Genomic DNA, 17,393 nt, shown 5'->3' with positions numbered 1-17,393 from the left:
TTCCTCCTTCCACATTAGTACACAATTCACTCCTTCCTTCCTGTGTTTCCTCTGTCTCTGTGCCTTCCTCTTTTATTCCATTCCTTTCCTCCCCTTATATTCTCTCTGCATCTTTAGCTTTTTTTCTTTTACTCATTGCATCTCCAGTTCGCTATCTCTCCTTGTCTCTCTGCATCTCCAGCCCTTTCTTTGCTTCTCCAGCTCACTCTCACTTTGTCTGCATCTCCATCTCTCCCTCTGTCCTCTCTCTCGCTCTCTCCATCTCTTTCTGTGCAGTTCCATCTCTCTCCCTCTCCCTCCCATCTCTCCTCCCTCTCCCCCCCATCTCTCTCTCTCCCCTCCCTCTCCCCCCCCCCTCTCTCCCCCTCTCCCTCATCTCTCTCCTCCCTCTCCCTCATCTCTCTCCTCCCTCTCTCTCTTCTCCCCCCCTCTCTCCATCCATCTCTCTATCCCTCTTGCTCTCTCCATCCATTCTCTCTCCCTCTTGCTCTCTCCATTACTGTCTTGCTCTATCCATCTCTCTCGAGCGCGCCATCTCTCTCTCTCTCGCCATCTCTCTCTTACACGCCATCTCTCTCTCTCTCGCCATCTCTCTCTTACACGCCATCTCTCTCTCTCGCCATCTCTCTCTCTCGCCATCTCTCTCTTACACGCCATCTCTCTCTCTCGCCATCTCTCTCTCTCTCTCGCCATCTCTCTCTTACACGCCATCTCTCTCTCTCGCCGTCTCTCTCCTTCTCTCCATCTCTCTCCTTCTCTCCATCTCTCTCCATCTCTCTCTCCTTCTCTCCATCTCTCTCTCCTTCTCTCCATCTCTCTCTCCTTCTCTCCATCTCTCTCTCCTTCTCTCCATCTCTCTCGCCATCTCTCTCCATGTCTCTCGCCATCTCTCTCCTTCTCTCTCTCTCTCTCGCCATCTCTTTTTGCTCCCGCTCTCTCCATCTCTCTCGCTCTCTCCATCTCTCTCTGTGCAGTTCCATCTCTCTCTGTGCAGTTCCATCTCTCTCTTGCTCTCTCCACCTCTCTCCCTTGCTCTTGTTCTCGCTCTCTCCATCTGTCTCCTTCTCGCTCTTTCCATATCTCTCTCTTGCCCTCGCTCTCTCCATCTCTTCTCTCTCTGCTCCAGCTTGCTGTATCTCTTTCTGACTCTCCATCCGCAGCTCTCTCTCTTTGCATCTCCAGCTCTCTTTCTCATTCTCTCTCTCTCATTCTCTCTCTCTCTTTATCACTCTCTGCACCTCCAGTGGTCTTTTTCCTGCAGATTAAGGTTTCTTTACCTCCCTCCTCAATACCAAATTCTTCATTCTTTTTGTCTCTTCACATCATTCCGTCTTTATTTTGGATCTGTCTTCCTGCCTCTCATTGTCGTGCCAATCTTCCCTTTTTTTTGTTTTCTTGTTTGCTCAATCCAACCCTCTTCCTCTGCATCCTCTTCCAGGAGGTGGTGTTATGGCGTAAAGGGGACATCGTGAGAAAGAGCATGTCTCACCAGGCCGCCATTGCCTCTCAAAGATTCGAGGGAACCCACCCCGACAACCGACCACAACACAGTGGAGCTGCCGCAGGAGATCAGGAAAAAGAGTGACCACTTGCTGGCAGCAGAACAGGTCTCCGCTGACTGAATACTCAGACTGGACCTCTCCGACACCCACCTTTACCACCTGTGCTAAACACAGACACTTGGTGGGTCAGCCTCGCAGATGGGTGTGGCCAGCTTCACTCACCGGGCCTGGCCGGCCACTCCTCCAGCTGCTACTTGACATTCAGTGACATGGAGGGAGGAAAATGTGCACGACCAGCCCCTTTTAACCTTTTCCGTTGACACTTTTTATGCTCATTGCCTTGTAACAGATACCGGCCATCCTGCCATCGATGCCCACTACATTCTCCGACACCCAGAGGGAAAAACCAAAAGGGATGGCCTTCGATGGAAATATTCTTGCGTGTGAACAGTGACCTCCTCACCTTGTGGTTGTATAGTCAGTGCTGACCTCAGTTTCCGTTGTTTCGGTGCCAGTAATGAACCTACCTTTTTCCATTCCGAGCACCTGTCTCCCACGCAGTGGGGCCCTGTCCACCATGAGGGACCATTGCTCTGCATGAAATCCCATGATTCCAATATGTTGATACAGATGATGGGACTTTTATACATCAAAAAAGAAAATTGGAACTCTTCAAAAAAAAAGATTAATGGAAAAAAAAAATTAATTTGTTTCTCCAAATCACATATAATGAACAATGGACAGCATTTATAACCAAACATCTCCACCTCCCCAAAAAAACAAAATGTGTTTCAGAGCTAGCTGCTTGGTTAAATGGTAGTTTTAGAATAGATTCGGCATATTCAGTCCTGAGAAGGTTTGTGATGACACATCGATATGCCCCGGGTTCAGTGAGATATGACGTAAGTACTCCTGGGGATATTCAGGATTTCTTTTGATGCCAGTTCCTGTTGATCTACTTGGCTGACCCAGTTTCCAGCAGTTTGGTGGTGTCTTGAGCCCTCTGCCTGTGGGCAACTCTTGCCACATTGACTCCTGCTTTGAGACACATGAGCAGTTCTGTAATATATTTCACCAAGTTACCTTCGCACTTGACCCAAAACTCTAAAGTTCAACCAGCTGTACATGCACATTCAGACAATCTCAACAACCAAAGGGTTGCAGAAAATCATTGTTAGGTAGGTCTGAGCTGGATGCGGCTTGGTGAACACAACTCACGTGTATGTCCGATAGAAATAATGCTTCCTATAGTTTTGCTTGCTTGTAGAGCTCTGGTGTCAGTGCTGACCTTAACAAGATGGACAAACAAATGTTTATAGACTTCTGCACTTTTAAAGGGACCTTGTCAAATTCAAAAATATTGTTAATTTAGTTGATCTCTGTGGACTCTCATTGCTTCAACTGCATATTTCTTCTGACCACTCATTGCGGGGTATTATAGTGATGTAGAAGTCAGCAGGAGGAGCCAGTGAGAGCTGTGGGGGACCTCAGAGTTCCACATGCCCTAAATATCAGTTTCTGTGCAGACCTCTGGGGACCAGTTCTCTGCAACAAAACAATGTTGAGTGGCAAGAATCCATTTAGAGTTATGGCACATTATCACAGGGCTCGACAAATCCCAGGTGCCAGATCGCCATGGCCACTAGAAATTGCGTCCTGGCGCCTGGGTTCACACACTGCTTCCCACTGATTTAAATGCAGAATCATGTCCTATTGACTACAATGCAATAATGCCTCCCAAAAGCTGTCATTAGCAATCTTATGTGTACACTTCTCTCAGCATGCCATCCTACTCTATCACTTGCGAGTCTGGAACGCACCGCTACAAACTCACACAGGACCCTTTTCATAACGGCACTCAAACACAGTGTGTGTGGACCACATATGTGTGAAACACCTCAACAGGAACACTTAATATCTAGCCTGTCATGCAAATGTGCGAGTTTGAAAATGTATCCAGAATCACATATGTGTGAACCAGGGCGGTTCCATTCACACCTGGGCATTTTGGGATTGCAGTAGAATCCCTGTGATCACAAAACGTTGATTCAGGTTCCATTTTTATCACTGCCACCTAAAGTGAAGCTTGTCACCCACGCTACACTAAAAAAAAAAAAAAAAAAAACTGGCTCCTAACTTTTTTTTAGGTGGCTCCTAGATTCAAAGCAAGTTTGTCAAGCCATGCATTATCATGCATCAGCATTCATTTCCTTTGTGTTTTGACATGCATTGATACACTTTTCCAATACCTTTCCGAAGCATTTTTGTATTCAGGATTTAGAGTTAACAGCTGTTGACAAGGCTTGTTGATACCTGTTGCGAATGCATTAAAACGCATGTTTTTGCATTCTTTTTTTTTTTTTTTTGTAATACAACAAGCATAAGCAAATGACAGAACATCAATCATCAGGACCACCCTGGTATAGCTTACAAATAGGCAGTATAGTGCATCAAAGCTGGAAATCATATACAGACGTATCTCTAAAAATATGACCCACATTGTAACACATTAGAAATGACCGACAGTCCTAAGAACTTCATACATTGTAGTATAACAACCGCCAGTGGGGGTTGATTTACTAAAGGCAAATATACCGTTCTCTGCAAGGGCACTCGCTCCAAAGCTTAGTAAATGAGGTCAAGCTTCACTTTGCAAAGAATACCCAATCAGGTGCAAGGAAAATATAAAACATTTTTGCTTGCACATGATCTGGATCAACTGTGGGTATAGGATTATAACTTTTTTTTTTTTTTTAATGGTTGAACTGGAGGGACTTTTGTCTTTTCTCATCCAGACTAACTATGTAACTATGATTATATGATAGAAATCAGTAGAGCTTCCCCTTAGATCTAGAGCATCTGCACTTGCAGACGATTTGCCTTTAGTAAATCAACCCGTATGTCTCGTCAGTGATCCTGCCTCAGGTTGGAAAACATCCAGAAGGAGTAGACTGGTTACAGTTCAGGTAAAGGCTAGAAAAAGGAGAGGGGAAAAAAAGGAGGCAGGGGGGTGGGGGTTGGTGATAATTGAATGTTTTGCTGGCTATGCCTGAAAAAAAATAGGCATAGCCAGCAAAACACATGTAATATGCATTTTGATGTGTTGCCATTGACTTCCATGAGCTTCCCAATCTATAAAACAGACGTCAGATTTTTTAAAAGTGCGCTTCAGCGCAGCACGGACATGGGAACGGGCACTATTTTTATTATAGAAAAACTACCCATTTTAGTGCGATGTAACAAAGCCATGTATAGGGGCCCTAAAAGTCTTGCAAAAGAGCAGACGCCAAAACACATTCTATAACCTGTGTTACTCAAATGACATTGTAATTGCTTTTTTTCTACTTTCTGTGGTCTGCACTGACACCGGCGTTCTGCGATTACACTGCAACAAAAATATTATACTGTCATTGTATTTAGTAATGAAGCTGCAAGTTGCACTAGTAAAATATTATCAGGTTAGTTATCCACATTGGTTCTCGTTTCACGTGTGAAAATTGTCACTATTTGATTGTTTTGCCAGCAGATACATAAACGTACAGAACAGACCTGTATTGACCCCCCCCAGCCAGCCGTGGTGACGCTTGTTCTATTAGCGAGTTCCCTGGCAAAGTCTCTCTCCTCCTTCTACGTTCACAGACAATCCTTGTCAGGTTCCATTTCAGCTACAAACAAAACTGGATTTTCTATTATTCCTTCTGAACACTTCAGGTAGGACAGGACCAACGTTTGAATCAGCCATAGCTTTTGTAGCAGCATGAAATAATTGCGGTCCACAGCTCTGTGCTATGTAATCTTTTCTTTGGTATACTTGCAATCCTCAGATAGCCGTGACCTGTGACTTACACGGATGTCATCACTCTAAATTTGTTGTTTACTGGTGGAATATCCAACAAAACAAATGCAGGAGTCTGCTCCATGGAGGAATGCTGTATACAGTTTGCCTTGGACAGTCATTTTGTAGATTTCTCTATTTATAGAGGACCTAAAATTAGCTTTAATCAATGACGAAAGTGTAGGGGGAGCAACATTCAGAGAACTTACCTCTAAGCAGGTTCTGCCGCGCTCTGGTTCCAGATCATGTGATCTGGAGACATGGCGGTCACCAGGGGCGGACTGACCATTTGGAAACTCGGGCACTGCCCGGGGTCAGTAGGGGGCCCCACGAGATGCCCCTGGTACCCTTTTCATACGCTTTTTTGAGTTTGGGCAAGGACACGGGCCCTATGATCCCCTATTGCCTGGGGGCCCCATGAGTTGTCAGTCTGCCCCTGGCGGTCACGTAAGAAGCATCTCCAGTCAAAGCGAATGAAGCATAGAAGAATGACAGCAGAAAAAGACCAAATGGTCCATAGAGTCTGTCCAAAAATAATGGAGAGATGCTGCAGGTCACATGACCCAAAGTGCTTTTTTTATGGTACGTGATCAGAAACTTCAGCAATGTAGGATCTGCCTTATGCAGCTCAGAGGAAAGTTCTCATGACTCTACTGCCCCTGTCCTGTCAGTCCTAATGGTCACTGTAATGGCCAGCTCATTTCTTAAAGTGGACCAACCTTGAGTTCTTAGATGTGATTTAACAGAGTAAACCGTCATGTCAGCAGAAACCACAGACTGCTTTTTTTTTGTGTGGAAAAACAGTTCAGCCTAGTAGGTTCCTGAAAGTCACAGGTAGCCATATTGTAGGCCACATAAAAGTCTATTTAGTTTATAGAAGTCATAGGTGGCCATTATCAAAGAGTAATAAACTCCAAACTGTCTGCATTAAAGCTGAACTCCAGGAATGATCTTTTTGGCCCAGCTTACTTACATCCAGTTCTTCATATCACTCATCTGGAAAATCACTGGGGATGTAGCCTGTACTACATACAGTACATCAGTGCTGGCCTCTCAGTATATGGAACACAAGAGGGTTGCTTGCTGCCAGGGGCGGACTGACCATTTGAGCACTCGGGCACTGCCCGAGGTCAGTAGGGGGCCCCATTAAATGCCCCTGGTACCTTTTTTATAGGCTTTTTTGAGTGTGGGCAAGGACACAGGGGCCCCATGATCCCCTATTGCCCGGGGGCCCCATGAGTTGTCAGTCCGCCCCTGTCCTGGACATCTCTGACATTCAGAGAACATCTTGTATTTTTGTCATTAAAGAAGAACTCCGGTCTCCCCCCTAAAAATTACCTGTCCAAGGATCCAGCGATGTCCTCACCCCAACTGAGTCTTCAGTCAGGTTCAGGCTCCAGTATCTTAGGTAAGGGAATCCAGCAGTGAAGCCAGTTTCCTACTTGTGCATGAGCCGCGCTGCTCTTTGTGAATGGACCAGCACTCTTCTAGGACCTGTGGTGTGTCCCAGAAGGCTGTGGGGGGAGGAGCTGACCATCCACACGGCAATCTGACTGGAAGTGAGAGTGAGTTCCTGTCAAACCAGGTACCTGCGCCCCCCCCCGAAAAGTGCCAAGTATGGTGGGGGGGGGGGGGGGTGCAAACAAGTGGAACTTTTTCTTTCAGGTGAATTCTCACTTTAAATACAAGTCATCCTCTGATTGAAATAGGTGGAGATTTTCATATTATCCGCCGTCCTCTCTGCCTTGTCCAATCAGAGAACGTCTTGTATTCCATTAAAAGAATGGCAGCGGTGTCGAGCAAGCTACCCCGTGTTCAATACACAGTGAGTTGCTGAAGCAGCATAAAGGGAGAGATCACAACTGCCGATGTGTAGTGTATTGCTCAGCGCACCAACTAGCTTTGTTGTGTTGTAGCTGTATGTAGCACAGGTTGCTCTAGTGAATTTTTGCATCCCCAGTGGATGTGAAATATAAAGAATTATATGTAACCAAGCTGGACCAATGTAAATTTAAAGCTAGACTCCAGGCAGCCCCCCTGCAAGGGTTAATTGCTCTTTTTGGTCTGGGGTGGACTTAAAAAAAGATATACTTACCCAATCCTCCGCTTTTCCCTGCAGTGTAGTCTCCCCCATGCCACAGCGGTGTAAGGTCCTGGCTTTATCAAGACCAGAGCATGGTCCGTAGCCCTGCATTGGCCGTGATGACAGTGAGGGACAGTCCACCGCTCCCCCACTGAGCAAGGAAGAGTTCCTCTGCCAGAGGATCGACGGACCAGGTAAGTAAAACTGCTTCTCTTCTCCCGTAGACTAAAGCTCAGTGCTAATTCCTGGAGTTCCGCTTTATTGGATGGCTAATGTGCTGGAATACTCTACTACTGGAATTTGGATATAGAAAGCATCATGGAGATTGTCTGCTACTGCACCAGTGTTACCGTGTTTTGTAGAGGGAATGTAAAGGGCAAAATGGCCACTACCATTGATTGACGTGACGGCAGCAATGTGTAGGTTGCACATGTTACCCAGAATATTGATGAAGCCACAGAGTGGTGAGCAGCGTAGTTATCCCTCCGTTCAGTCTTTCATTTCAGTCTATGAGGCCTCCTCATTACAGGGGTAGCCAAAAGTGACCACCAGTAAATGCCATAGATTTAGACAGATGGAATATATGGTCAGAAATATTTGAAGAATAAGTGCACTTCTGTGATTCCAAAAATATTTGTACTGCTGCCCTTATTGGCTGATAAAAACAAAGCAGCATTCAGTCCTTAAGTTAATTCTAACGATCATTTCTAGAGTTCATAATGTCAACTGAGCATTTTAACAAAGAAATGAGGGGCATAGAGAGCAAGACGGACTGCACTTCTGTTGTCTGATTAAAGGAGAAGTGTGGGAATGGTAAAAAAAAAAATAAACACATAATTACCTATCAGCTGCAGCATTGGACCGATGCTGCAGCTTCCCCCACCAGCTCTAATCCCAAGAACTTGAGTGATCACGTGATGGCTCATAGCTCCGTTCTTGAGTCTGCTCTGAGCAGAGAGCGGTGACTGTCAGCCTCCGCTCTGCCTCTCCAGCGCTCACTGGGGCACCAGGCAGGAGAGGGAGTGGCTGGCTGGCTTAGGCTCTCAGCGGTGCCTGTAAGGCGTCTGGGTAGATCCCGTTATTATTGCTGGGATCCCTCCAGAGTCAGGAGTGGCTCTGTGACCACTTTAGCCTGCTGTCAGCTGATTCTTGGTCACAGGAGTACACAAATAATTGCACTCCTTGGACCCACAAGAGAAGTATGACCAAAACTTTCACACGACTTCTCTTTAAATTGGGCTTTCATTTAAAAATTGCTGCAATCTACACCCCCTTCCCCAAGACGCCACTTGAGCTTTCTATTATGTTTTTTCTTTAGTTCACCATTTTCTTTATTTTTTTTATCTGACCCCATCGTCTGCCACTATTCTTGGCCAGGTGAGAATGATGTGAAAGGCTGCTTCAAGAAGGACAACATAGAGTAACCCTCTGATGCACTGGAAATCTAGAGCGGGTGTCCCGACACAATCCAAGGGCGGAGTCACCAGGAGATATGGACAGCACGGCTTTGAAGGTAATGATGTCTGATGTCAATAGCAGGAGGAGAATGAAACATCATTCTCACCTGGAGATATGGACACCGCTCAGTCCAACCCGTGTGGGGTAATGGAGAGTGTCTGTGTTGACCTCAGCCCTTGCTCCGGCCATGCCCGCTGACACGGTTTGCCCCACCTATCGGGGGCTTGGTCAGAGAGGCCAAGTCCCTGAAGTTTGGGACGAAGCGCGTCAGTGGGAGTGAGCGCTGGGCCAACACAGACACTCTCCATTACTCCACACGGGTTGGATTGAGCGGTGTCCATATCTCAAGGTGAGAATGATGTTTCATTCTCCTCCTGCTGTTGCCATCAGGCATCACCTTCAAAGTCATGCCTCCCAAACCCCCGTCATCGGCTGCTAAGCAGTACCACCAATGTGAAATAAGGCTAACAGTATATGCAGTTTTTGTTTGGGAAAGTCCATTCATTTCAAAACTAAATGTTAAAGTGGTTCTAAAGGCAGAAGGTTTTTTTTTTACCTTAATATATTCTAAAAAAAAAGGTAAAAAACCTTCTGCATGCAGCTACTACCAGCCCCCTCCCCTAATAATTACCTGAGCCTGATCTCAATCCAGGGACATGCACAAGAAAGGGGCACTCTCCCTCATTGGCTCAGACTCAGCAGCAGGAGACATTGTTTTCTACAGTCTGTCTGATGGACACACAGTGCCAGCTCGGGAGTGAGCACGTATGAGTGCCCCCATAGCAAGTGGCTTGCTATGGGGGCACTAGCAGGGGCTAGGAGCAAGGAGAGCCGGTGGGAGACTTAAGACGAGGGGGATCGAGGCTGCTCTGTGCAAAACCATTACACAGAGCAGGTAAGTATAACATGTTTGTTTTTTTTAAGAAAATTTTTACCTTTTAGAATCACTTTAAAAGCAAACAAAATTTTGGTGTACAGGCATACCTCAGTTTACGAATTTAATGCGTTCTGCGGGACGTATTGCATTGCAAAGAATTCGTAAACCAAAACGCGGTTTCCCATAGGAATGCATTGAAAACCAATTAATCCGTTCCGGAGGTCAGAAAAAAGTTAAAAAAAAAAGTATCTGTTCAAAATTCTTTATACAGTGAACTTTAAAGGTATAAATACTGTACTGGGGCATGAATAAAAATTTCCAGGATGGCTCCAAAACTTGATGCAAAAACCGCTCCATCACCTCCACACTCAACGCCACGTGCTACCCACAGACTCAAGCATGCATGGGGCTGGCGCTATAAACCTCCCAGGCACAATTCATCCTGGGGAAACTTGCTTGGTATCTCAAAAAAAATTTGTAAATGCATCGAAAACCAATGAATCCGTTCCGGGGGTCAGAAAAAAGTAAAAAAAAAAAGTCTTATCTGTTCAGAACTCTTTATAAAGTGCACTTTAAAGGCCCGGGGCCGGCGCTATAAACCTCCAAGGTGCAATACATCCTGGAGAAACTTGCGAGAAAAATTAGTAAACTGAGCCATTATTTTCAATGGATTCTCATTCGTAAACCGAAAATTACATTAACCGAGACGTTCGTAAACCGAGGTACACCTGTACTTTCGAACAGCATCTGTACTGAGAACTTTTGTACGATTGTTCAAAAATCTGCTAGCTTTAATGCCTTCACAGATTATCACATTCCCTGGATGTAGATGGCAACACAGAATTCTTTGCAGATCTCCATTATTTAACTCTGGTTCATACCGGTGCAACTGCTCGTGCTATTTGACAGTTCCAAATCGTATGACAAGTCGCACCCTATTTGTGCCTATGGAACCATTCAAATCGGCGCAACACCGATTTTGAAAGACGTTTCCTGCACTGTTTTTGGCGATTTCATGTGTGACTTATATAGACATCTGTTCAAGTTGCACATGAAGTCGCACTGACCAGTGGCTTTGAAATTGGCTTAGCAGCCAATCAGAACTCCTCTTTCTTTGATCTGATGACAGTAAGTGAAGTCCGGGTTGCTACACTTTGCACTTCATCACTACCCTGCGTTATTGTTGAAGCTTCAGCGTGGACGCAACAGGCGTAGTTCCAAGATGGCGGCAGCAGTATTTACACAGCCACCCTTCCTGTAAAATGTAATTATCGTATTGACAACTCAGAAATTTGTGTTCTACAGTATTTCAATTCTATACCAAGTATAGCCGACTGGTAAAGAAATAATATATAAATATATATTTATTAGATGGTAATTGATGTATTCGTCCGTAAGAGAGACTGCACTTTTAATACATGGCTGTGCCTCACATACCAAGCTTAGATTGTAAGCTCTTGGGAGCAGGTCGCATAGTGCCTGCGCTGTGTTTCGGCAGTGCAATAACTATAGAAATTTATTGGAATATTAGGAAGATGAACATTGAAACAGAATTCCAGGCAGATATATTGAAATAAAAGCTTCAGTCCAGTTCTGTCATCAGTATGTGTAGTACAGCTAACATAGCCACCTGAAATCTGTCATTCTTTTATCTTCCCACAGTCTTGCCCAGCAGGGATCAGATCGCAGAGTGATAAATTGTGCGCTTCAGGTTTCATTGTAGTGCGTAATGCTCTTGTCTAACATGCTTCAGGCACTGGGAGCTGGAGGTTTGCAGAGAGAGAGAGGCACAGTGACAGCTGTAAGTTTGTTTACAAACAAACCCCATGTGATCAGTGGTTGTCATTGTGATTGCATGAACCATGCAGATTGGTTGTTCGTGCAAGATGCTTAGAACTAGAAGGGGAAGAGGTTCCACGTGCTAGTTCTCAGCCATGCCAGAGAACAATAATCTGCAGATTGCAGGCAGCAAGGGGGTTACATAGTTTAGAGGATAAGAGAATGGGAGGAGCTCAGTAGTGTGCTTGTCCAATGAGTAAACGGCTGACACAGGAAGCTGCAATAATGAACAAACCTACTGGCCATTCATTTTTAGGGGGGGCATGTACATCGCAAAACTGGCTGAACTGAATTATAAATATGTTGTCTGGTTTAAACCATTCACACGTATTTAGTCATATGGCTGGAGTTCTGCTTTAACGCTCTCTTCATTGCGATCAAGAAGGACTATAAAAGGAATTCCATTCTGGTTGCAGTGTTTTTTCATGTCTATAATTTCAATGTGTTTTAAATGTCTATTTTTCATTGTTTTTAATTAGTCTCAGATTAAAATTAAAAAAATGACGTAAGGTGTGTAATTATTACTTTTTCTGAATGGCAGAGATCAGTAATACGTAACACATTATGGCCTGGTTCACATAGGTGCAATTTCAGATGCGACTTGAGATGCATAGAATGGCATGACGATGGAAATCGCATTGTTTTCAATGGTGCCCATTCATATCAATGCAAAAGGTTCCTGTACTACTTTGGTGCGATTTGGTCCCATTGAATAGGCAAACCACATCCAAAATGCAACCATAATTGCACTGAAAATCGGATCAAAAGTGCATCACAGTATTGTGAACTGAGCCTTATTGTTTCCTGCCTTGGTCAAAGACCGGATCGGCTCTGTTGTGTTCATAACTTGCTCTGAATTATTGTAAATGACAGCAAGTGGCTCATTGAGATCTGTTATCTCCATAATGCTGAAAATTCCCAGACAAAGAATTGTTCTTGGTGTCCATTACAGCCAGATTCCATCTGTTTCCCATACTGTCCTAGGTTTGATAAATTATTCCCACTGCCATTTGGTTGTCAGCCAGTCGGATAGTTTTCCAAGAGATGACTTCCTCCTTTTTCCAGAGGAAACGTGGCAAGGAGTAGGCAGTTCTAGGCAGAAAACCATTTTCTTCTTGGCTCCTATACCCCAGGCATCAAAATGTATGTAGCACTTTTTCCTCTACTTCTAGGTTGTCTTATTGCTGAAAGTGTTCAACAGTGCACCCCCACCGCTGTCCAACCACACATCTAGCGAGGAGACAAATGTTTCATTATCTGTGATGGACAGTGTGTGTCTGTGGAACCAGGCACTTCCCCAAGACAAGTACCTCACTAGGTATGCAGGGGAAGGATTGCCCCCCTACTGACAGTGTCATTGCGTGCTAAGAAGCAGGGCCATGCAGCATTAACCAGCAATAGGATGCAGGCAGCCGGGCAGCACAGCATCATGTGGCATGGCTGCCTGCATCCTACCAACAATGTTGTGGGGTATGGCTGTCTGCATCCTACCAACAATGATGCTGTGGGGTATGGCTGCCTCCATCCTACCAACCAATAATGCTGTGGGGCATGGCTGCCTCCATCCTACCACCCAATGATGCCGTGGGGCATGGCTGCCTCCATCCTACCACCCAATGATGCCGTGGGGCATGGCTGCCTCCATCCTACCAACCAATGATGCCGTGTGGCATGGCTGCCTCCATCCTACCAACCAATGATGCCGTGGGGCATGGCTGCCTCCATCCTACCACCCAATGATGCCGTGGGGCATGGCTGCCTCCATCCTACCACCCAATGATGCCGTGGGGCATGGCTGCCTGCATCCTACCAACCAGTGATGCCGTGTGGCATGGCTGCCTCCATCCTACCGACCAGTGATGCCGTGGGGCATGGCTGCCCCATCGTACCGACCAGTGATGCCGTGGGGTATGGCTGCCTGCATCCTACCGACCAATGATGCTGTGCGGTATGGCTGCCTCCATCCTACCAACCAGTGATGCCGTGGGGCATGGCTGCCTGCATCCTACCAACCAGTGATGCCGTGGGGCACGGCTGCCTCCATCCTGCCAACCAATGATGCTGTGGGTTATGGCTGCCTCCATCCTACCAACCAATGATGCTGTGTGGTCCCTGCTGTCTGCATTCTAGCAACCAGTAATGCTGCGCAACCTAGTCACCTGTGTTGTAGTGACCAATGAAAAGACAGAATGTTGGAACACAGGAACTGGGTGGGAGCCCTCTAGCTGACATACCCCTCCTGTGAGTGCACTCACTAACCTCCGGCCGGTGACAACTGACCAACATTGTTAACAACCACAAAACTCTAAGCAGACCTCCAAACCAAAAAGTTACGTTAACCGGAGCCCATAGTAGACAAGTTCTAGTTGCCAACTATTTGTATAGAAATTCGTTTTATACAAGGAGTTGGTAATTATTAATGCCTGCAAATTGGGCTTCTGTCAGGGGAGGAGCAGAAAAGCTGGAACGCAAGAAATAAGGAGGGGATTGTTTTTTAACATTTTAGAACTGTTTGATTGGAGAGTGCATTACAGGTTACACAAGAATGTATGGACTATTATTTACTTTTGAAATGCTTACTGCTCTCATCCTGAGAGCTGTACTTTAAAGCTTACCTCCAGCCGAGATGTGCTGTGAAGGGGAAAAGTCATAAAGCTGACACCAAGGAGCTCCTTCAGACATTGAGCCCCATTGCATTTTCAAAATCCATTTTCCCTCTGTAGATGTAAAAGTCCACTTCGTCTTGCAGTATATAGAGCCACAGACCAATCTTCCAGCAAGCTGGTCTCACACCTGCCAGATCAGTCTGGACACCACCCTTGTACACAGGACCAATTGCAGTTCAGAATACTTCCCCAGAACATTCCCTGAACAAGCATTGTAAAAAGGGATCAGTCACTGACATTGGGTGCAGTTTTGCAATTAATACAAAGTAGTGAGGCCTAGAAGGGGAACCTAAGCATAAGATGTAGACGTTTATTATAGGACAGATGATTTTGGAAGACTGATCTTGCAAAATGAAATCGAAAGGGGGGGTCCTATAATAAAAACTTAAGTTACTGACCCATTTGCCACTTCTACATTGAAAGAATCCATCCTGAAGAGGTTTTATACACACCCAAGTCCTCTGTGCATGTCCCTCACTTCGCTATTTCTGATTGCGATGGCTAGTGATCCAGCGCTGCAATTGTTGCCCACATCAGTTGACTGAAAGGAACCTGACTACTGAGCAGCCAATAGGAAATGTCCACAGCATAAAGACAGGAACATGGACACCCAAAGAAGGACCCTCCTCCATAGTAAAAAAGATGGAAGACTAGGGACCCAGTGCATCATATGACTACAGATTTACATGAATAAATTAGGCTTTTATCTTGGGGTGGGGTTAAGGGAGGTTCCCCATCCATAGAGAAAACTGTTCCCTTTTTTTTGCTGGCAATTTATTAATTCATTACAGGTACTTATATAGCGCCGTTAATTTGCGCAGCACTTTACATACAATGTGTATAGAAAAGAATCATCCCCTTTTAATCACATTCTGTTGTTTGCAGCCTGAAATGAAGACAGACACAGTTTTTGTTTTATCCAATTGTATTTACTCAGTGCAACTTGTAACATATAAGGATATAACAACAACATGTCATACTTTTTTTTTTTTTTTTTTTTTAATTAAAAAACAGAATCACTTAGTTGGAAAAAGGATCCCCCCCTTGTGTCAGTATTTTGTTGAACCCCCTTTTGCTTTAATTCCAGCCTTTAGTCTGTTGGGATGTCTCTACTAACTTTGCAAATCCAGACTTTGCAATATCTGCCCGCTCTTCTCTGCAGAACTGCTCAAGTTCAGTTAGATCTGATGGTGGCCGTTGGTGGACTGCAGTCTTCAAGTCATTCCACAGAGGTTTAGGTCTGGGCTCTGACTAGGCCATGCGAGGACATTCACCTTTTTCTCCTCCAACCACTGTGGGCTCATGTTTGTTGTGTGCTTTGGGTCATTGTCATGTTGGAAGGTAAACCTTCCCATTGACAACCTTCTGGCAGAGGGCAGATTTTTCCTTGAGAATTTGATGGTATTTTGCCCCATCCATTTTTCCTTCTATCCTGACAAGTGCTCCAGTCCCTGCTGCAGAGAAACCCCCATAAAAGGATATTCCCCCCTCCATGCTTTACTGTAGGAATGGTGTTATTTGGATGGGTTGCTGGATTGGATTTCAGCCAGACATATCGTTTAGTGTTGAGGCCAAATCATTTTATTTTAGTCTCATCTGACCAGAACACCTTTTTCCATGCGGCCTCAGGATCTTCAAGGTGCATTTTGGCAAAGCTCAGCGGTGACTGCATGTGGCCTTTCTTGAGGAGCGGCTTTTTTCTTGCACCCCTCCCATACAAGCCACATTTGTGGAGAATTTGTGGTATTGTTGTCACATGAACACTCTTTGTCCGCAATTCCTGCAGCTACTTCAGAGTTGCTGTAGACCTCTAGGTAGCCTCTCTGACCAGCTTCCTCCTGGCTCTTTCATCCAGTTTGGAGAGACGTCCTGATCCAGGGAGGGTCTGTGTTGTACCAAATACCTTCCATTTCTTCCTAACAGATTTCACTCTGCTTCTAAACAGTGATAAAGCCTTTGAATTTTTTTTGTATCCATCTCCTGACTTGTGTCTGTCCACAATTTTATCCCAGAGAGATTTTGGCTGTGTCTTGCCACCAATAGTTGATTGTTTGCGTCCGTTGCACTATCAGGGACTGAAAAGCTCCAGGAAAGCTCTTTTCATGCTGAGCTAATCAAAATAACCATGTCTGAAAGTCAAATGACCTTGTGTGCCATTGAGAAGGTGATTTGTCATTTTTAGGAGGGGGTGGGGTTAATCCTTTTTTTCAACTCATGATTCTTTTTTTGAATATTTATTTTCTGACATGTTGGTGTTATATCTTTCAGTTGGATGTTATAAGTTGCACTAAATACAGATGGATAAAACAAAAACTGTGTCTGTCTTCATTTCAGGCTGCAAAGCAACAAAATGTGATTATTTTAAATGGGGGGGTGATTCTTTTCTATACCCACTGTATATTGTACATTCACATTCATACATACACATACTAGGAACAATTTAGACAGGAGCCAATTCACCTACCAGCATAGGTAATTATTATTATTATACAGTATTTATAAAGCGTCAATAGTTCGCTCAGCGCTGTACATTACAAAGGGGAAAGAACATGTGACAGAACAATACAAATACAATGCAAAACATGAGGGGATCGAGGGTCCTGCTCTTTGGAGCTTCCTTTACAATCTAGGAGGGAGGGGATAGTGGTACAGGAGGAGATAGCTGGGGGGGATGGAGTGGTAGGAAGAGTGGAGGAGGTTGGTCAAGTTAGCAGGGGGTAGGGTACGCTTCCCTGAAGAGATGGGTTTTCAGGGTGCGCCTAAAGGAGAGGAGAGTAGGTGATAATCTGATGGGTTGGGGCAGGGAGTTCCAGAGGATGGGTGACACCCTGGAGAAGTCCTGGAGGCGGGCATGGGAGGAGGAGACCAGGGAACTAGAGAGAAGGAGGTCTTGTGAGGAGCGGAGTGTGCGTGTTGGGTGGTACTTGGATATTAGGTCAGTGATGTAGTTCGGGGCAGTATGGTGGACGGCTTTGTACGTCAGTGTTAGGATTTTGAATTTGATCCGTTGTGCAATCGGAAGCCAGTGGAGGGATTGGCAGAGGGGGGTGGCGGAGATGGAGCGGTTGGAAAGGTGAATGAGTCTGGCAGCCGTATTCAGGATCGACTGAAGCGGGGATAGCCAGCGGCGAGG

At 45.3% G+C, this 17,393-nt stretch overlaps 1 protein-coding gene across 1 annotated transcript in view; it reads left to right on the top strand.

The window, feature by feature from the left end:
- The window catches only part of VPS26B (VPS26 retromer complex component B), a 41,891-nt gene extending 29,793 nt beyond the window's left edge, over nucleotides 1-12,098 (top strand). The window contains exon 6 of the mRNA XM_089655120.1: nucleotides 1,439-12,098. Within this exon, the coding sequence (XP_089511246.1) occupies nucleotides 1,439-1,585 (147 nt within the window). The 3' untranslated portion in view covers nucleotides 1,586-12,098. The remainder of the gene's footprint in view (nucleotides 1-1,438) is intronic.
- Nucleotides 12,099-17,393: the final 5,295 nt, after the last annotated feature.

Source organism: Staurois parvus, unplaced genomic scaffold (assembly GCF_062004578.1).
Source record: "Staurois parvus isolate SC_StPar_1 unplaced genomic scaffold, SC_StPar_1.0 ptg000820l, whole genome shotgun sequence".
In the NCBI taxonomy this organism is placed as follows: domain Eukaryota; kingdom Metazoa; phylum Chordata; class Amphibia; order Anura; family Ranidae; genus Staurois; species Staurois parvus.
Note: the sequence above shows the minus strand (reverse complement) of the source record. Positions and strands in the feature narration are given on the sequence as shown.